General features: G+C 39.2%; 1 protein-coding gene across 1 annotated transcript in view; it reads right to left on the reverse strand.

Annotated features, from left to right (window-relative positions):
• PLG (plasminogen) overlaps nucleotides 1–14,677 on the reverse strand; it is a 29,364-nt gene extending 14,687 nt beyond the window's left edge. The window contains exons 1-8 of the mRNA XM_054162756.1: nucleotides 14,565–14,677; nucleotides 11,577–11,712; nucleotides 8,483–8,589; nucleotides 3,748–3,862; nucleotides 2,766–2,905; nucleotides 1,468–1,588; nucleotides 1,231–1,349; nucleotides 144–306 (exon numbers count right to left, since the gene is read on the reverse strand). Of these exons, the coding sequence (XP_054018731.1) occupies nucleotides 144–306; nucleotides 1,231–1,349; nucleotides 1,468–1,588; nucleotides 2,766–2,905; nucleotides 3,748–3,862; nucleotides 8,483–8,589; nucleotides 11,577–11,712; nucleotides 14,565–14,613 (950 nt within the window). The 5' untranslated portion in view covers nucleotides 14,614–14,677. The remainder of the gene's footprint in view (nucleotides 1–143; nucleotides 307–1,230; nucleotides 1,350–1,467; nucleotides 1,589–2,765; nucleotides 2,906–3,747; nucleotides 3,863–8,482; nucleotides 8,590–11,576; nucleotides 11,713–14,564) is intronic.
• Between the last annotated feature and the right edge of the window lie 6,959 nt (nucleotides 14,678–21,636).

The following is a 21,636-nucleotide window of genomic DNA, read 5'->3' on the forward strand; positions in this document are numbered from 1 at the left end:
AAAGCAGGGAATAAAAAGAAGTGGGGGTGGGGGAAGAAAAGAGAATCCATCTGAAGAACATTGCAATATAGTTGAAGAAAAATGAAGTAGTTCTGTGCTTGGTACTTCTGATGGATGCTGAATAATGGAGAGGCTTCACTTACTTGCAGGGATAGTTTTCAGGGGTGCGAGCATGTCTGTGAGGAGACTGAGAACTCCAGCGTTGGCAAGTATTTCCATATTCAGTAACAGATATTGTGCCTCGATAGTCTTCACCTCTTCCTGACAGGCACTGACGTCCTGGTGCAGGAACTGGTGGAGGTGTGGCTATTACATAAAGTAGGAAGTGAAATTAAGCAGTGCCTTCTAGACATAATGAAAACGTAATCATAGTCACTATGATCTTTATAATTAAGTGGGCTTCTTAGCTTTCTTTAAGGTAAGTTTTAAAGACCAAAATGTTCAGAAAGTCCAAAAGATATAGAAAAGAGCTAAAAGTATCTTAACTATTCTTTCTTCTATTTTAACATTTTCACACCAGTCAAGCTGCAAGAAGGGCATTTGCATCTGCTCCTTTATAGCAGCCAGTATGCAACACAATCAAGCAGTTACAGATCCATCACAGTGAAGCTAGAAAGTGAGCAAGTGATAATGCCACGAAGAAAACTCAGGTGAAAGTGTCAGGCCCATCATTGCACCCATACTCTTTTATAACTGCAGTCATAGCTATGTGCAGATATGGGTACATTTATAAAAGAGATGCATTTTAACTGATGAGAGACACAACAAGGTTGAGTTCTGGTAAGAAATCCCAAGGAACAGTATCATGTCAGGTAGAGTCCTTTAGGGGAAAAGGAAATTGAAAATGTGAAGAACTGAATTGAAAGAGCAAAATGAAAGCCAAAATATTTTCAGGAAAAGTGAAACTTGAGGTCAAAGTAGGAACATCAGAAGAAACTGAAATCAGAAGAAGCATCAGATCCACTGAAATGGTTAGAGAAGTCATTGAGGAAGGCAGATGTGCTCCAAGCAAAAACATTAGAAATGTCTATGACAGAAATGTCTAGCCTCAAAAGAACTATTCAGAGGCTCGTTTCAAAAGTATTTAATTTTTTTCCCTTGAAATAAAAGCCAGGACATTTTTATGATTTCCTGTATCTTTGGAGCCTCTTTGATTTGTTCTTGCTCCTGGCACCACTCTGAATGGAAGCTTTCTGCCTTTGTGTCTAGAAGTCTGGAATTCAGACTCACTGCAACGAGGAATATTGCAATATTCCCAGCGTTTAGTCGGGCTGGTAGTGAAACACCACGGCCGAGGTTCACCGTCAGGATTACGGCAGTAATTCATCTTCAGATCCTTCTCAGGAAAACTAAATAAGGAAAAGAATTTTTAAAGAATGTCACTAATGGCCATAATAAATATCCTGTCTGGGGCAATGTGGTCTTTAGTCCACCACTGGTGATAAACAGTCACAGTTTCTGACTTACTTTTCTGGGAGGTATCCATGAGAGTGAGGTTGTTGGGAGTCCCAGCGCTGGCACTGAAGCCCGGACACCGTTGTTGCAACTACTCCATGGTAGTTTTCTCCACTGCAGTGCATGCACTCTACTGTATGAGCAAGGCAGATTGAGGACAAAAGAGACAGAAAGTACTTAATGAATTGGTCAATAAACACTCATACTCATCTTACATGAAGATCAAGAGCCTGATCAGAGCACAAGGCTGAAGGACAGGTTTTTGGGGTTTTTTTGCCTTTTGTTTGGCAAGGTAAAAGCTTATTTTTCTTGACAACTCCTCCTGGCTGATAATATTTATAGTATTTCATTAAAAAACCCCAAAACAGCAACAAGAACACCTCCACCCCCAACATTATAGACTATTTTAAAAGAGCTAAATTAAAAATTCTAAGCTATAATTTATAAAAATGTGTGTTGCTGATATCATGCTTTATCAACTTTTTCAGTAGTAACTGTCATTTGGTTCAATTCCAGGATTGTAATTTGTGAATATCTTTATATATCTTGCTGTGGGTTTGTTTTTTTGTTGTTGTTTTGTTTGTTTGTTTGTTTATGTGACCGTTTGAGGCTGTGCCTTCAAGGAAAGGGCACTCTGGCTAAATGTTTGTAAATATACTGTATTCTAAACTAATTTCATTGGTGGATTATGGGAGAGTAAGATCTTAAGACCCGGAGTGGCTGGAACTTTCGTTTAGTTTCGCTTCCTTTTGCTTACCTTCTAGCTGGACTGCTTCTGGGCTTCTGGACAAATAACAGATAAGCTACTAACCCCCCTGTACTTAGGCCTCTTTCTGCCTTGTTAACACCCCTTTGCTCTTTCTACTCCTCTTTGGGGAAGAAGGGAGGTAGGGGGGTGAAGGGGGCACAGGGGGAAGCCCCCTCTGTCGGGGGTCCGGTTTGTGATTTTGTTTCTTTGCTGTATATTTCTGTATATATTGTAAATTCTGTATATTTGTGTACATAAGTTCCCTGCATTCCAAAATTGCTTTTGTAAATACAGCATTCCCTTCACTTCACCAGCTGGGCTAGTTGTGGTTTTTTTGCCTTTTACTTCTTAGTGGGGGAGAGAAAGCTGGGCCTTTCCTTTTAACCCACCACAGTTTAATATATTTTAGGGAAAACAAGACTCTGTATAGCTGGTTGGGGGATTTTTTTCATGTCTTCCTTGTTGGTGTTGAAAATGTCTTTGGAAAGTTTCAGACTGGAACAAATACTCAATTAAAAAGTGTCACATCTTCCAAACATGGAAACAGTAAGTATATCCTGACCTTCACACTCTGGGATGTTACAGTAATCAAATCTGGTAGCAGGATCTGTTGTGTAACACCAAGGTCCCTTTTCATCATTATCAGGATTTCTGCAGTAGTTTTCCTCCAGTCCTGCATTGGGGTATTTTTCAGGTGTGTAACTGGAATAGAATTTAAACAGGATTAGAGAATAAAGAAAGTGACCCAACTGTTCAGATAAGGACTCTAAAAGTGAAATCTTTGCCTGAGGACCATTTTGTAGATGTTCTTCATTAGAAGACTCATTGCTATTGTGGCCAATGCTGAGGGCCCATACCTATGTATGTATTCTATGCACTTTATGAAATAGAGTGCCTCTAAGAGCAGCCACATCTTTAATACTTGCATTTACTCCAACATTCAATTTCCAGTAATTTTTGCTCCGCTGAGGCACTATGCAGCATGTAGGGAACAGTGTCCTCCAGGACACATTCCCTGGGAGGTAACAAAGAGAAAATATTTGCTGAAATATGGGAGTTATCAGAAACTGAAATGCTGTGCCTTCTCAACAGGAAGTTATCCATAAAGCAAATTGGATGTTTTTCATTAAATACAGGAAATACTGCCCTGTTAATTGTGTATTCACTGATAAAATGACATACCTCTGTCTCATCTGCTGCATGTTACACCTCTAGTCAAGAAAAGTTCTTGCCCTGATGAGATTAATGGGAAAACCTTGTTTCAGTAAAATGAGGTGCTTCTGTCCAGTGTTTTACTTTCAGGCAAGGACCACAAAATTGTAATGCAGCTGCCAAAACTGACACTACCTCTATTGATCATGTAGCCTCAGTTGCAGGTCTCTGAGTAATAACTCACATTAGAGAATTATCTTATTCTAGATAAGTATAAAAAAAAAATTGAGTAGACTTTGAACACAAAATTGCTTATAAGACTACTCAGCACAATTTCAAATTTTTGCAAAGTTTCAGAAAACCATATAATGATATACAAAAAAAGGCCTTACTTTGGTTTATGGGGTGTATTATCACCCCACTTCTGACAGGGTACACCTTTCTGAGTTTTGGCTTCTGTTCCTCTGTAATCCACACCATTTCTCTCCTTGCATTCTAGAAGATAAACTGAAAGTATATGTGCCTCATTAAGCAGAATCATGACAACAACCAAATCCATCCAACAACAAAAATCCATTTTCATGCTAATACATTTAAATACATTTGATTGCATTTTGGCTTTCTTCTGCCATCAAAAATAGTCAGCCCATGTTGTAAAAGCCTACTAGTAATCAGGTGTCTAAGCTGGATTAATTAGCTTTGAGAAATTAATGGGAAAGTCAAAAACTTTTAAACCAGAATTCCAGAGAAGTGTAATGCAGCCCAGTTCTTTTGAGATCATGCTGTAGCAGATTTTAATTAACAAGCTTTTCACATTTAAATGTGCACTATAACAAAATAGAAACACATTCTCTTTTAATCTCCTCCTATGATGTTACTGCAGTTATACATAGCAATTAAAATCATACCTTAGAAGAGAGCCACCCAAATTCAGCCAAAGAAGATAATAGGACAGAATTGCAGATTTATACACATAACATTTTATCAGCTTAAGTAAACAATTTTTTGTATGTTCATATAAATGCAGATGACATGGTTTCGTTAAAACTCACTGTGGGAATGCCAGCGATGAGCAGTGTGAGCAATCTGGCAGTGCAGGCCTAGAGCCTGGCATGGCGGTAGGCCATGCTCAGCGTAAGTGCAGAGCCAGCTAGCAGTGCAGCAAAACAGTGCTGTGCCTGCAGCATGTAACTAAAGCAGGACACTGGTAGCTATAAGCATAGAAAGTTATCTTGGGACAACAGGACATGCACCTGCATCAACAACCTCACGTGTCATTAGTAGTTGGACCAATAATCTATAATAGTGTGATGTGCGGTCACTCATAGGGAACCAATGAAGCCATGCCAACAAGGCTCTCCGAGTTTATATACGTTGTGGAAGTTCCCTTGCTACGCACTTTCCTTTCCTTTCCCATCTTCTTTGCTTTACACTACTGTGCTGTACTCACTATGCTCGCACTATAGTCCTACAATACTGGAACAATAAAGGAACAATACTCGATCATCTTGGTCATCTGTATTGACTCCAATCTCTGTCCCATTAACTCACCACACAATAAATTATATTAATTCTTAATTGATGATATACTTCTTAAGATATAAATCTTAATTGATGATATACTAAAACAATGACAATGTGCTGTGCAAGATAAATTTGGCAGTTGGTTGAAGGTGCGTATTATCTATGCTTTCATATTCTTAGGTTTTGGAACTTAATAGTATCTTTATTTAAAACAAAAAAAGTAAAAGGAGTGAAAGAGTTAGCAACGAAATCTTGTCTACATAAAGTCAAGGGGAATTTTAATGCTGAGGGTTTTACTGGTAGTGTTGAAAACATTTTAAAAACCTGAGAAGGGAGTAATCATAACCCCACTACATACTTTAAGATTATCCTAGGTGGACTAAACAATCCCCTTTCCCAGCAAAGAGCTGAAGAGTACATGGGGAGAGGAGGCTTGTTAAAGTGTGGCTCTGCCAAGGCATTGCTGAAAGAACTTGGCTCTTGGCACATTCTCTTAGAGCTGCTACATCTGCAGTTCGAGGGACAGTCACTGTCAGAAATATGTCTTCTGGCTTGGAAAGCTAAGCAGGAAACTCATTTAATATTTCTCTATACACAGGGCATATTTCATCAACCATTTCCTCCTCTCTAGTGGTAATAAAGCAATACATCTTTTAGATTGTGACCTGGCTTGTCTCAATGTCCTTAAGCAGTTTCCAAATCAGATATTGTAACCCAGTTTTGTATAAGCTTTTCTCAGCATTAAAATGATACCAAAACTGACATACAAGCAGAAGATTAACAGAGATCTGGATAAATAATGCAAATTTATGCAGACTTTTCTTGCCAAAAGTGAAAAGAACTAATATTTAAATCTGAAATAAGGTCCAGCTTTTCTGTGGCCCAGTAGGTAGTTTAGATCTGGATTTATATATGTACCTTTAGGCACATCTTTATTGTAATACATATATTTGGGAAAGTTTACTCTAAAAAAAAAATTATTTGGAAGGCATTTATCCCTCAAACAATTCTGCAATAAATTAACATTAAACCTGCCCATAGTTGAGCATTGAATCAGTCAAGTGCTGACTCATTTTGTTTGTGTAAGCCTTTGACCATTTATATAACCTTTAGGGCCTTTTTTCTATCTGACAACAAATAACTGTCTTTGATCCCCAAACTCTATCCATATCCCTTGGGTTAACTATTTACAGACAGATATGTGGATAACAATTCCCAAAAGTTAGGTTTAATTCCTCTTAGTTTTTCTATATTCAGAGAAGGTTAACTTTCTGTTTTATAGTACATATCATAGAAAAAACAATTTTAAGAAATGAATTTTATACTAACTGTCATCCTTTCCTTTAAATGCAATGAAAAAGAGGTCTCATCAAGTTGTTGCTTCAACCACAAAGCAATAAATAAACAAACATTTGTTTCAACAATGGTATTGCTAAAGCATCTGGGCAGGTGAAAGGAATTTCCTTGAAGTATCAGGCTGCAATAGCTGCTGGAGACTGTGATGTGATTGGTCTAGGTACCAGCTATGCTTTCACATCTCTCTGTAACAGTGGATGTTATCATTAAAATGGACACATCGTTATTTGAGACTCTCTGCAAATGAAGAGATGAGCAACAGAGAAGTCATCTGACATACACAGTAGGCTGTGGCTTTGATGCTTGTGATACCTTTTGTTTTCTGTAGGCATATTTGCAAGTTTTGGACATTTTGGTTATCTAAAACTACAGTTTTTCAAATCTTTACTGAGGGGGCTCTATTTTTCAGGAACCTAAAATCCATGTTTATGACCTCAAAAGGCCTAAAAGGATGCAGTAACAAATTCTCTCTGAATGTTACAGGACTTTTTTACAGGTTCTAGCCTCAGTACCTACAAGGGTGTCTCAAAAATAAACCAGAATCAATCTATTTCCTGTTCACATTACTGAAGCAAAATAAGTAAGGATTATTTACATTCAAACGTTCTGTTCAGTCTTCAAACTTTGTTCCTTGCCAACAGATCCATTCATTTTTTCCCCTACAACAGGAACTGCAGAATATTATTTACCCACGATTCAGGGAAATTCTGGCAGGTGCTACACATATATCATCACATTATCCCACAAGTCTTTGTAGGTCAACAGAAGAATAAGGATGCATTCTTCTGGAGCTCTTTGTATTTCTGAAACTCAGGTATTTACAGTCTAATTATTGTGATTCTTGATTTTTGGTTAGATACTGCCTTGTTGAAACCACTGTTTGATTTGCAGCAGTTGAGGAATTGGTTAATTTTTCCTTTTATAAACCTTTCTTTGTTGAAGAACACCAATGTTTTGGTAGATACTAATGTTTCAAATTTCCAAATAGTCTCAAATGAATTAATAGTCTTTAAAAAGTTACAAATCAAAAAACAGTGAAAGGCAGCATACATGAAGTCTTTTAACACAGTAGTAATTATAATCAAAGTTCACCACAGTAGCTTACATCTCAATGTTCAGCAAGGAGCTGTTTCCTCTTTTGTGTATTACTGAAGCTGAGAACACCACAGTGAAACTTCAGCCACATTAAAAATAAAGCACCTGTCTTCTTGTTCAAGGTGAGTCTCAAAGCGCTCTGGGCAACCTGATCCAGTTGGGGATGTCCATGCTTACTGCAGGGGGGTTGGACTAGATGGCCTTTAGAGGTTCCTTCCAACCCTGACCATTTTATAATTCTATGATTCTATGATTTTGTGGTTGCCTGTATATGGCAAGAGCTCTGTACTCGATTATGTAATTCAAAAGTAGTTTTAAAACCTGATAATTTGTCTTCATCTGGCATAAGGTGATAAATTTAGATAATAGTAATTTCTTAAAGGGAGTCTTCCTATTTTCAGAAAGAATAGGAGGTAAAATCTGCTTCAGTCAAATAATTGTTGTCTGTGATAAAAATGATCAGAAAAAAGAGACTTGTCCAAAAGGAGAATACAAAAGTTCTCCATATCAATTAATTATACCATCAAAATAAAGATTAGGATAACAGTTTCACTAAATTCATTAACTGAAGAGTGTAAACATCATATAATGATATATGAATACTGTAAAAACAGATTTCCCCCCCCCCGAAGCATAATTAAGACTGTAGTACTTTTGACAACATGTGCAACTGAAATTAAGTTGACTTGAGTCCCACCTAAGAAAACTCTGAATTTTCTTTGATGATATAAATGAAATTATTTAACAGTTTCCATCAGTTTTCCTGTGGGCAAAGATCTATCTCAGAAACCATTGCTCCTTATGGAGCCTTAGCAGAGAAAGAGAAGATGCAGCTGTAGGTTATTAGCTGGTTTCAAAAAGAGAGAAGGGACTCTCAAGCATCTCCATTAAGCCCAGCACTTTCTTTGAGAAGCACTGTTCTTCTCTGCTTGTGGACACTAGGATCTAGGGAGAAGCAAAGATACTGGAGTACTAATTTGGGAGGAAAAAAAGGTTCCACTGCTTTCTGTCAAAAAACATGTATTAGGTAAAGGCTGACCTACCCACTTCATGTGACCCCATGAAGTCTTAGCCTCCATTTACAATAGGGTTATGCAAGTCTCACTGGAAAGCATATATCAATGAAATAGTATTAAAAAGACATAGACATACTTCTTTTTTCATAAAGAACTGCATTTGTTCTTCTGAATATCACTGCTGTTTTGCTGTTCTCAGACAATGTTAAACACTGTTGTTCTTTACTGGTGAATAAGAAGGCCCTGTTGAAATTAAAAGAAGAGAGCAATGTAAGGAGCAATAGTTGAATGTGTGTATTACTTTCCTGAACAACTTTTCTAGTACTCAGTTGTAATTGTAGCAAGCACTGCACTTCAGTGGTATTTAAGACTGGGTGATGTTTCACGAATCACTGAACACTGAAGGTCCCATTTTTCAGATGTGACTTAGACTTGATAAGCCTTCATATCAAACTTACGTTGAAAGTGAGATACATGAACAAATTATGACAAGGCATAAACTCCAAGGTTTATAATGTGCCAGAGGGTCCAGAGAACATACTAAAGGGTATATATGCACCAGAGAACTTGATTTTATTTTAAAAAATGTGCTCATTCAAGAAGTGAGACATTTACTGTACTCAGCAGTTACCAAGGAACACGTAAAACACAACAAGCCAAGACCTTAAACTACCGTGTGATAACCGTTCTGAATTGCTGTGTGTGAAACAATGTAAGCACTTTGGAAAACACTGCCATCTTAATTCTCAGCAAGTGAAGTGAAGGCTGTAAACTTACAAAACTGGAGCAGATGGTGTAACCTTTATAATAGCATCTAAGGGAAACTCCTGATAAACTAACTTCTAAAGCTTCATTTTTCTGAACAAAAAGGGGAAAGAGCAATAGCAACATGACATTCAGTGGGTACATGTATACCAGGAAGGCAAATACTGACAAAGTTCATTCTGTAGCCCTATGAACAACTGGTATGGTCTCAGAGCGCCTCTGTTTCTTATATTTGCAAGGCCTCTCCCCAGAGGACATCTGGACTCGCTACTGGTAACCACATCCAGTCTGGGTAGTGCTGGTTGTCCTGGGTCAAAACTACACTAGGGACTCTTTTATCAGATTCAAGCCCAACTCTCTGTAATGTCAAATTTTAATCAGGGATGTAGCTAATGAGCATGGTCCAACACACTGCCAAGGGGACAAGTCTGAAGTATTGAAGTGTTAATTTAACTAATTGGTCTGAAGCATAAACAGTGCTGATTTGCTCTTAAAGGTTTGCCTAATATTTACCTTTCCTCCTCCAGATCCTTCCCTGCCAGATAGTGCCTGTTCCTTATTGAGTGTAAAAGAATTCACATAATTAACTGGGGAGGCAAAGATGAAACATTCACAGAATCACAGAATTTCAGGGGCTGGAAGGGGCCTCGAAAGGTCATCTAGTCCAATCCCCCTGCCAGAGCAGTATCACCTACACCAGAATACACAGGAATGCATCCAAGTAAGTTTTGAATATTTCCAGAGAGGGAGACTCCATATCCTCCCTGGGCAGCCTGTTCCAGTGTTCTGTCACCCTCACAGGGAAAAATGTTTTCCTCATATTTACGTGAAACTTCCTATGCCTCAACTTCCACCCATTGCCCCTTGTCCTGTCATTGGGCACCACCGAGGAGAGCCTGGCTCTCAGGACTCAACTTTTACATACTTATAAACATTGATGAGGTCACCTCTCAGTCTCCTTTTCTCCAAGCTAAAGAGCCCCAGCTCCCTCAGTCTCTCCTTGAATGGAACATTATTCCATTCCCCTAATCATCTTCATGGCTCTGTGCTGGACTCTTTCAAGTAGCTGTCTTTCTTGAACTGAGGGGCCCAGAACTGGACACAACATTCCAGATGTGGCCTCAGCAGTGTAGAGTAGAGGGGGAGGAGAACCTCTCTTGACCTACTGGTCACACCCTTTCTAATCCACCCCAGAATGACATTGCTGGCTCATGGTCATCCTTCTATCCACCAGGACCCCCAGGTCCCTTTCGCCTTCACTGCTCTCCAACAGGTCCATCCCCAACCTGTACTGGTGCATGGAGTTTTTCCTTCCCTGGTGCAAGACTACGCTTGCCCTTGTTGAACTTCATGAAATTTCTCCCTGCCCAGCTCTCCAGCCTGTCCAAGTCTCACTGAATGGCAGCACAACCTTATGGTGTGTCAGCCACTCCACCCAGCTTCATGTCATCAGCACTGATGTCATACCAGTGTTAAGTGATGGTAGGCAGAAGCTAAGGAATGATACTATGTCTGAATATGCCTTTGCAAACTGTAAATATATAATCTGAATATACAGACATACCCTCTCTGCCTTCCTTCCTACCCTTCTGAGCCAAGTACTGCTAAAGCACTGTCCTCTCTTTGTGATTTCTGGAGAGGGAAGTTGGATCAAAGGCAATGGATGATACTATACTCAATCAGTCAGCAAACCTCTGTTACCATTCAGGGTTACACCGCTTTAAAATAAGTCTCATTTTCCCTTTTGAGCTAAACCACAAAATTATAAAATACATTTTGAAAGTCAGCAGTGGGGTATCCCTGCCTTGAGTAAAAGCCTGATGGAGAATGAAGTAATGATAATAGTCTTGAATACACTCTACTGAGTTCAAACAGGTATGCTGCAGAAGTGGTAGAACAGAAATTCATGAAGAGTAGAAGAGGAAACCTCTCAGCCTCCTATGTGAGAACTGCCTCCCACCTCAGTAACAGGCTTCTCTCCTCAGTTCTCTAGTTCCTGCTGTACTGCTGAAGGTCAATGGGCTCTGAGGCAGAAGCCTGAGCAAAAACCTGTGGTACCAACTGGTCAATGTCTTTTGTGCTTATGAGTCCCTTGGGTCTTGTTAGATATAAGTTCAGAAAAACAGCTTCACTGGAAGTAGAGTTTAGGATCATTAAGGTTTAGATGGCCATCTCTTTTTCAAAGTAAATAAGTCCATAAGTCCAAATTCTAGTAATGTTCATAAAAAGATAAAAAGAGTGTATTTGCAAGATACTAGAAAATGCAATGAAAGTAAGCAATGGCACGATTGCTCTCTTCATCCATATGTCCCAGGCATTCTGTTTTTATATACCTTTTGTTTTTCCAGCAAGCCTCAGACACAAATACTCTTAAGAAATCCCTCAAAAGTTCAGAGTACTGATAAATAAGGAAAACTGTTCCATCATCTGCAATGAAAAATATATATGGGAACGGTGGAAATTACCTGCAAATAAATTTATTCTCAGTTTCACATCGCTCTGCACATTCCTCTTTACTATTTGTCTTATAAATTTGCTTTTTTGGGTTCAGCAGCCAAGCTCCTTCTGTTTTCACATAGCTGTCTAGTATGTTTCCTTGCACTAAAAGGAAAAAGAGAGAATAAGTTAAAAATGTGAATGCTGAAATGAGGGTTTATTTCAAACTTTCATGTTAAGTTCTGTGTTGCATCATCGCCAAACATTACAATTTAACTGCTGGAATAATAGGCCAATGGTAACAAAAGATTCATAAATCTTGCCTTTCTCGTATGGTACTGCATAGCATCAGTGAAAACATAAGACAGAGTAGTGCCTTGAACCATGTTTTGCATCATTCTGAAAGTCATAATAAGTAACACAAACCTAAAGTGATGAGAATAGAGAGGCTGACCCAAAGAAAAAAGAGTTAGGTGTTTTAGAAAGCATAAAGAAAATATTGGTCATCCATCTTTTGAAGAAAATGGTAGTCAAGAAGGATGTGAAACAAAGATTGTTCCTTCTGGATATCTATCCCATAAAATGACTTCAGTTTTATCAGCCGCTCCACAGCTCCCCCTTTTCTAACTTTCTTGAAAGAAACAAGCCATCCTCAGTGACTGTGGTTATCACTATGCTCATGTTCAGTTTGCCCTTTTTGTAGTAACTGTACAGAACTTAACGATCAAGGCAGCAGATGTTTTCCCCCCCTTGCAGTGAATGGACAAGACATTAAACTAGTAAATAAACTCACCTAGCAACTCTGGGCTCCAGCTGCAAGTGAAAGATAGAGGATACTAAAAGTACAGCCATTTTTAGCAATAAGCTCCAAAAAAGTACAGTCCTTCTTAAAAAGGGCTTTGTCATTTTATACCTTCTTTTGCTGTTACAGCTATGCAATCTCTGAATACTTAGCTATAGTCTACAGCACTCTGACTTTTATGACTTTCTGCTGCAGTATCATGGAGTTGCATGAGTCCTGTGATATTTACAGTTTCTTTACCAGATGAGCATATGACTCTACTGACAAAGCTACCTGTTCTGCATAGTTTCAACCCCAGACAGACAGTTGGCCCATGGTCTGTCCTACTCTGTGCCCTGTTTTTTCTGGCTTCATGCAGGTGTTGAATAAAAGGCATACAGGGTATGAACCAGACCCTGAGTTCTCCCTCATGCATGACAGCCATGATGAAGAAAGGGACTTCCATCTCTTTCTGACTCCTCTCTTTCTCAGTCATAGCCCATTGACAGCAGGAGGGACAGTGAATTACTGCATGTAGTCTAGGGATGAATTTGACCTTAAGGGGTGTCAGTTAAATAGTGTGCATCAAATAAGAAGATAGTTGTTACAGAAAAAAAAATCATATAAAAGGCTAAAATAAAAAGTCATGTAACAATCACAGGAAACACTGATCCCACTAGTTATGTCAAAACAAAAGTAGCATTAAGAAGAAATGAGTGTTGAGAGAAATCATTATACTAGGTTAAAACCATATCATAGGTATGCTGCAATGCATTCTACCAGGACAAGAATTCCTGTTATGGTACAGCTTCCATGCAACTTTAAATCTGTTCTGTTTAGGCATTTTGCAATAGTTTTGTCATTATGATTATCACATTTGATTTTAAAAATAGCGACAGGGCCATAATTTATTTGGGTCAGAAAAATGTTTTGGTGTTTTTTTTTTCCCCCCCTCTTTTTTGCTATAATTACATAGCAGGGGACAATACTTAAAGAATAAAAAAAATGCAAAAGTAATAAAAATACAGTAAATTTTCTTGCTTTCTATGGAATTTTTCAATGTTAGAAAGACATACTGCAGTCTTATTCAGAAGTGCAAATATTTACCACCATGAGATAAAGGATTTGCAAACAAAAGCGGAGTGTTGCTGACGAATGCCCAAATTCTAGCTATTCCTCCCCCATATAATCTTTCTACTTATTAGAGAAGTGTATTTGATTTGAGTGAGGCTATTCTTCTGGAAAAAAAAAAAAGATGATAATTCTTAACATTAAATATCTAGATACATGCTGAGGCATGTATCTAATATTTCTAGCTAAAACCTACCGATACATAACAACTGTTTCCTTTTCCATGTTGCAAGACAAGATAGGTAAAATGTACTTCATTTAAGGTTTTTATATATGTTGATGCACTTGTTTTTAACTGCAATCACAAGATGTATAGTTATACAGAAGGCTCGAAAGAAGATGTGCCATCTGAATCTCATCGTTCTTTGAAGTTATTAGGACAGAGAATATTTCTTGCAAAACTGAAAATCTCTGTAAGACCGGCAATCTACCAAATCCGAAAGATAGATATAAAGAGGTTTACCCAGTTCCTGTGTGTCACAAATTATTTCACACCATCTTCCACAAAACCAGTCTTGCAGCACCAAAAATACTGCAGAAGGTAAAGCTGACCAGATTTGGAACTTCCAATCACATGCAATGACAAATTTCCTGTTAAGGTTGTGGCTATGAAAGAGACTGGAACTCTAGTGCGCAGAAACTTTTTTCTTTTTTCTTTTTTTTTGTGATTTTGTTTTTCACAATGTATTTACAAATTGTAAAACAACCAAAATAAGGGTCAGAGTACTTGGTAATGACAGAGAAAAGCAACCAACCCCAGGATGAAAGGCTGACAAGAACAGACAACCATGTCTTGTATTATGCCTTTGATAAGAAACTTCCCAAATGTGCCTCCATTTCTGGCCATTTGCCATGTTTGCAGGGAGCCATTAGTGCACTGCTCAGACACCAAGGCTGCTGCTCTTCTGATGTCTCTAGTGAACACAACACTGGAGAAACCACAGCTCTCTCTTCATTTAACAACAACTTGCTAGCTAGCAAGTCCCAAACCCATTATTGTCCAGCGAAGTGGTGCTGGACTGCAGAGACTTACCTTCACCAAATAGAGTTTGCAACTGTTTGGCCCCCATCTTACCTAGGAAAGTGAAAGGCAAAGGACTCTTACCTGAGCTGAGCAGGAAAAGAAAGAGAAAGGCAGCTTTTCTGGGCCCCATTTTGGCCAAGCTGGAGGGTGCTGGAAGTTGTGTGTGTCAGCGCGCAAAGTTTTATTGACTTACACTGGAGAGAGGCAGCATCAAACAAACAAGGAAGGTAGATTAAGTTAATCATTCTCCCATGCTGTGACCCTCTTTGCCATGGTGTGGCCATTCAAACAACCTTGAATTGGACGGATTACCAAATCGGACTCAGTCATTTGTACTGGACTATAGGAAATGTGAAGGCACTCTTCTGTTTTGTGGGGCATATTTCATTTTCAAATGGTTAGGTCTTTGTCTGCTAGAGAATATACAGGAATGGTGTTGGAGGAAAGCATGGGAATTCATGTATCCAGGTAGAATTTGAATTGCATCAGTACACTAGAGTTCAAATGGAAATATCTGCCATGCATATCTGCATTGATTTACAAGGACCAACTTGCATTTAATGTCAGGGTAAGCATGATCATCAAATCCAGATAATATTAACTCTGGAAAGTAGTTTAATTTTGCTTTTAATTACGGAATTCATTCTCACCCACATTTTCTTGTCTTCCCCCCCCCCCCCCCCCTTTCTGTTTTGGAGCAATGTTTAGAGTTTGAGTTTTATGGCATAACTTTAGGCTTAAGACCCAATGATAGGTATTTACTGTTCTTCCTTAGCAGACACTGAACCTCACACTGCATGCATGAACTCATCCAGTGAGGGTGCCAGACTTTGCTCATCTGTGTGTTATCCTGATTTCAACATCAGATCATTCTGCATTTCCCAAGCGGCCTTTGCCTTGGAAAAGTTGCACTTGAATGTTAGGTCAGTGGTGTTTCTTCAGAAAAACTTTTCGAAGCAAATGTGCTAGTGACTCCCCAAAGGTAGGAGGAGGCTGAATATTGGGTGAGGAAAACAGACTCAAATAGGAACTTCTGTGTCATGCAGTTCAGTCTTCTGCAAATAAAGGCAAAAAGATCATAGAATCATGAGTTCCCCCTAAAAACTAGTAAGACTACCCACTTTTTTTGTTGCCCCACTCACTTTAAGCAGAAATTGGATTGTACCAAGGGCTTGGGATAAAGCTAGAGGTTGAGGAGTAAACATGTGAGAAATTAACTGCTGCTTTACAGGCTGATCCTGCTTGTATTTTTCTGCTATTTTTCTCCTGTATTGTACTGTAAACCCAAGTTATTTGGTGGTCCTCCCTGCTTGAAGATGGTTTAATGCACCTTGTGAACACAGTTGTTTCCAAACTATGATGGACATGTGAACACACCTTTGGCTACCAGTCAGCTCCATCTGCCCTCTGCAGCAAAGGACAGGATATCTGTAGAGGCTTAGGAGGCCACTAACAAAGCAGATGAGCCCAAAGTGGGGACCAAGTGTTCCTGGGCTTGGCTCAGGAAAACACCTGAAGAGTGACAGGAGGAAGGTGTTGGGTACTATGGGATTGAGTTTTTTGGGTTTTAGGAACAATTGCTCATTGAGAAAGGATTAAATGAAGTAGCAATGCACAAGGAAGGCCTCACTAGCAAGCAGGCTTTTGAGAACTACTCGGGTTTCTTTTAGCACCACCCGTTTTCTAACAATTTTATTCTCACTTTCAATTCTCACTCCAGATCTGAGGTTCTCTTGCCAGCTCCACACTCCCTGGAAAGTCTCTTGTCCCCAGTCACAGCCAGCACGGCTCACCGGTCCTCTTGCCTCCTTCCCATTAGATATTATCAGATTATGTTTTCTTCCTTACTTCAATGTAACATTCTTCTTCTGCACAGTTCTGCCCTCCCTAGCACCTCCATTATCCTTCCCCATCCTTTCCTATCCCCCACTTCCACTAAGGTATTCACTGGGTTACTGTGTTATGGTACACAGCTGGTGGAGACAGAGACAAAAAACACATATGTGGGATAAATGCAGCTGTTTCTTCTGCTCAGGAGAGGTTTGAAAAGCCTTGAGTTTTAAAGGAGTTTGTAAACCTCTTTGATGAAAATAATGTTTCAGAGATTTTAATCACATCAGGAGCTAATTGTGATAGCCGTAAGTGTGTTAACATGTGTCCAGGATAGTTTGGGAACATCTGCATGCATTGTGTAAGCAAGCGCAAGCTTTCTCATCTTAAGTATCTACGTACACTCCTTCAGGTCCATAGCAACTGCCACTAGGTCAGGTTCTTCTCTCAGTCTAATTGTGCTGAAGCTGGTTAAAATGCACCTCCTTCAGTGTGGATGTTTCTAATTTATGTCTGGAAAAAGGAAAGAAAACTTGTACTGCCCCTTTTTTCAAAGATGACAATGCAGATTTGGAGAAATATTATTCATCTCTGTCTTAATGAATCTGACTTTGTGATATTGTCAGCAGGTCATTGTGGTACAAAAATGCTCATTCTCAAAGGTTTCCATAAGAAAATGTCAAAACAGAAGTGTCTTTCGTCTGCCAGACTGGCATTCTTCCCTACTGTACTGTTACAAGGATATGGCATCTCAGAGCATCATTTTTGAAAGGACCTCTTGAAAACTTTCAGTTTATCTGTCTCCTTTTGTGTCTTTTCTCTTTTCCTGTTTTCCCTCTTAGATTCACACAGTGTCTAAATCTTTCCCTAGTTCTAGTCTTGTGGTGTTTGCTCTCATTTATTTGACCACTGTGAGGTCTACCATAGGTGGAAGTTTATCAGATCTTATTTCAGAGTCAGAGTACATTAGTCAGCACAGTAGTTAAAATATAAACAATAGTAGAAGGCTTTTTAAATAGAAGTTGACCCTTGAAATTGGATTTACTGTAAGGTCAGGAAAAATTCCCTGAAAAAGGAATTGCAGAACACAGGTCACACTTTACTAAATTTATTCACATAATTTCCCTAAACTTCAGAGTCAGAAAAAAATCAGAGAGCAGTCACTCTAGATTTGAGGGTTTTGCTAAGTGAAGAATGGACCAATAGTAAGATTCAGTTCCTTGGAGGGAAAAATCTCATGAGGCAGCTCTAAGGAAGGGCACAGCTGCCAGACTGCAGTGAGCATGAACTAAAGGATCTCCTATAAGAGCTCCAAAGGATAATACTATGGCTTAGATCCATGGGTAGCTGAGAATCAGGAAGATACTTTTCCTTTTGTTTCAAAGGCAACCAGAACAAATGACAGAAGTCAAGACTTACATAGCCTTGATTCAGAGAGCTAGAGGGAACTTTGTGCAGCAATCCCAGAGGGATAATGTGGATAGCTTCTAATGGAAGGAGCTGCTGTGCGTAAGGGTGGGAAGGGGTTTGGGAAGGAAAAAGGTAGTCACAATAAAAGTCAATGCTGTCCTTGTTCTACACATGAAGCAATACAGAGGGCAGAAGACCTGGTGGATAAAGTCATCTCTGCAATTTCTAGCTACAGACACACAAAAATCCAAGGAAAGGAAAGTGCCGGTGCCAGTATGGAGACACAGAAAGGATGCATTTCCAGTAGCGAAAGTTTTAGTCTTTGAGATGTTAATTTGTTCTGGCTGCTACCAAGTATAAGAAACAACCATAATGAAGTCAGACAGACATACATGAAGCAGAGAGGTTAGGAAGTGATCAGACCGAGTGATATTTTTATAATAAAAAGATCTAGAGAATTAACTACTTAAATTTCTGCCCTGCTGAAGAAATACTTGGTAAAACACGGACCCTGCGATTGCCTTTAACAGAGCCGTGAAGAGCATTAATGTCATAGGGAATCTGACAGCAGCTTTTACTAGAGATGATTAAGAGAAAGTGCAGTCCATTCCATGCCTTCAAAGCAAGAAGAAGAAGAGCGAATTCAGCTGTAAATACTTAGAAGTTGTGTCTAGTTCAGCAGCAGGGGTATTTAGCACTCAGTGTGCTATAACTTTTTGTACATGAGAGACAATTTCATGTCACTACTAGGCAGGAGGGCAAAAGCATTCTCTGTTCCCTACAGAGAGAGCTTTGGAGAAACCATGGCTAAGCTAAAGGATGGCATACAGCAGAGAGACCCAGTGGGCACCTTTGAGTCCTGCTCAAGTGTCTCGGCATGTAATGCCTAGCAGTAGCACCATTTTGAGAAATGGTTCAGCAAAACACAGCAGAGACTGCTGTAGCCTACTCTACGTTTCTGTTAGTGGGAGCATGTCCTGAATGCAACTTTGTCCTTTCTTGAGTTTGCTGTTCTTCTAGTGTACTGTGGATGCCACCCTGCCTGCAAGTGCTAGCCGCTCTTTACGGGTGGGGCTGCACAACAGAAACAGAGAAGCAGCATATATGGCCTGAACTTCAACCTGCATGTCTGTTTTCCTTCTTAACTGGGTTTTCTTCCCGGGAGAACCTATAAGAAACTATCTGTTTGTACTCAGGCTCCTGCCTGGCAGGTCATGGCTACACTATTTTGGGGGTAGCAGGCAAGTAGTCCCTATCTCCACTGACCCAAAACACAGGATTCATTTGTGACTGCTGCTCTTGAACAGAGGGGAAATTTTTGAGCTTTTATCAGTCCTTCGTCCCCTAACTAGCGATTCAGCTTAACCCTTTGACCCTTTGTCTTTGGATGAGGGTGAGGGCTATTTGCAGCAGAATGTGGAAGAGAAAATGAAGAAAAGAAGCATAGCCACCATTCAACTTCTGGTTAGAAAAGCAGAGTGGAGAATGTGTGGAGAAATTTTGTGCCCCAAAAACCTAAACAAATGCTTACTATTTGTAAGGTTCTGTTCTGGTATTTTTTGTAGGTTCTGTTCTGGTATTTTTTGTACATACAGAGCGATCCCTGCTGCAGTGTTTTTTATTGATGGTTCCAGCTAACGATGAAATCGACTGTCTAGAATGTCACTGTTTCAGAAAAGAGGGACAAGAAACCTCTGTTTTCTACTCAATGTACATATTAATATTGCCAGTGCAGTTTCTACTTCTCAGTTACATTTAGGTTTATTTCTATGCTTGTTCTTGACTTGTTAACTTGCACAAAGGAAGGGGGTTATAATTAATTTAATCTTAATTAAACAAAATGCTGAAAGGGCAAAGCAGCAAATGACCTTACTATATTCCATTTAAGGCTGTGTGGAGTGGGATCAGTTCAAGATGTGTTGAGATGTGAGTTCATGTCAGCAAGGTGAGAATATCACCTTCAGATTTAGTTTAGTATTTTTTCAGATTGTGCATGAGTATGTATGGCTATGTGAGAGAGAGAGGGCATTTATGTGTGTGGGTATAACATATAATGCTATCTTTCTTTACAAGTAGATTGTGAAAGTGTTTGCAATGGTTTCAGTTGTATATAAATCCTTTATTCTTTAACAACTTTTATGTCCCTATGTAAAAAGACCTTAATACTAGGTTTCACAGCTTGCATTTGCTGGAGGCAGAATTGAAAAAGTTGTTTTGGTTTGGATTTCTTTTTTTTTTTTTTTTCCAGGAGTGTCATATAAACTCCTGAGCTAATCATAGAATCAAGAAGGTTGGAAAAGACCTCAAAGATCATCAAGTCCAACCTGTCACCCAAGACCTCATGCCTACTAGACCATGGCACCAAGTGCCACGTCCAATCTCCTCTTGAACACCTCCAGGGATGACGACTCCACCACCTCCCTGGGCAGCCCATTCCAATAGGTGAGATCAGGAAATTCTACATGAGAAATCAGGGAAAATTTGCTGATCAATTTTAACATTTGCCCTTATCATATTTTAATTCAAAGTAAATTTCTGAAATATATGTAATTTGCATGTGTGATGTGTCCAAAAGACTGAGCATATCATGTTCTATTTTTGCCAAAGAAAGCACAGATATATGGAATTCATCACAAACAACAAGGTGGATGGTGGATGGAAGTGAGGTGAAAACTTAAATAGATAATGCCACTAGCAACTGGAATTATCTTCGTATTTTTTTCCCCAATCTTATTTTCAATGTCTGCAGCACCTTCCCTGGTTACAAACTGCTCATTAGTCTGGTAACATCTTATATAGGAGAACTTGTTAAAGAAAATTCAAACACTGGTGTTAGAATCGGGGTCTAAGTTCCTAACTTCTGTGACCATGTATTGCCACAGCCTAGCAGTAGTGCATTGCATTGTAAATACAAAAATATATTTATTACTTAGACACACCAGAAGACTGCAAAATGCAAGAGTAGTGCCAAAACGAGGACAGAAAACTGATAGGAAATAAAGAGCTCCCAAGTAATAGAACAGCCACAACCACAGTAATTTTCTCAGCTGGAGAAAATACTGCAGGATTTCCAGACTACATTCTCATAACAACTAAAAAAAGCCCCAAGAAAGACACAAAACTGTATCAATAAAAGACTCAAATCTGTGGAACCAAGTCAAAGATGATTCAGAGAATATTGTAAAGTGAAGGCCGAAGGGAGTCTTCAGCCTCTGAGAATGTTCTGTAGCAAGAGAATGGACTACTAATGAGTAACATGGATTTCTGAGAAAGAATCCTGATTTCCAAATGTCATGCAAAGTGACATTAAATTTCTCATATTGTTAGAGTCCAGGGAGAACTACACAGATGGTCACCTCAAATCTAATCAAATAGTACAGAGAGGTATTCTGAGAAGAGCATCCAGGGAGAATTGCCTTTTTCAGACCTTCAGATCAAGCAGTATTATTGCCTTTGGTTGACATGAAACAGCAGCAGCATCTCAGTGACAATGTGTGGGGTTGCTGGGTCCCACGAGGAGTATGCAGATGCACACATCTGTGCTACTGTGATCTGTGAATTACAGGCAGACTGTATAAAATGTCTGCAGGCAATAGTATCCCCTATGTCAAGAGACCCTTTAAAGACACAGTTCAGCATCTATTAGCAAAAGATGGTATCAAATACCCAAAATTTTCATTAGCAATGCCTATAGGAAATTAAGAATGTCTGATAGGCACCAAGAGAAACAGGAAGAATTTCTGGGTCTGGCCAACTATTACAGATGTTTTGCACCAATGTTTTTGAAGGAACAGAGCTACTGGCAGAACTTATAAAAACAACAGTACATGGGAAACAGAAAACAAGTGGCCAGATGGCAGCAAGCCTTTCATGTGCTCCAGAAAATATTGTGGCCAACGTATTCTGTTCTATT

The sequence above is a fragment of the Dryobates pubescens genome, chromosome 6 (genome assembly GCF_014839835.1).
Source record: "Dryobates pubescens isolate bDryPub1 chromosome 6, bDryPub1.pri, whole genome shotgun sequence".
In the NCBI taxonomy this organism is placed as follows: Eukaryota; Metazoa; Chordata; class Aves; order Piciformes; family Picidae; genus Dryobates; species Dryobates pubescens.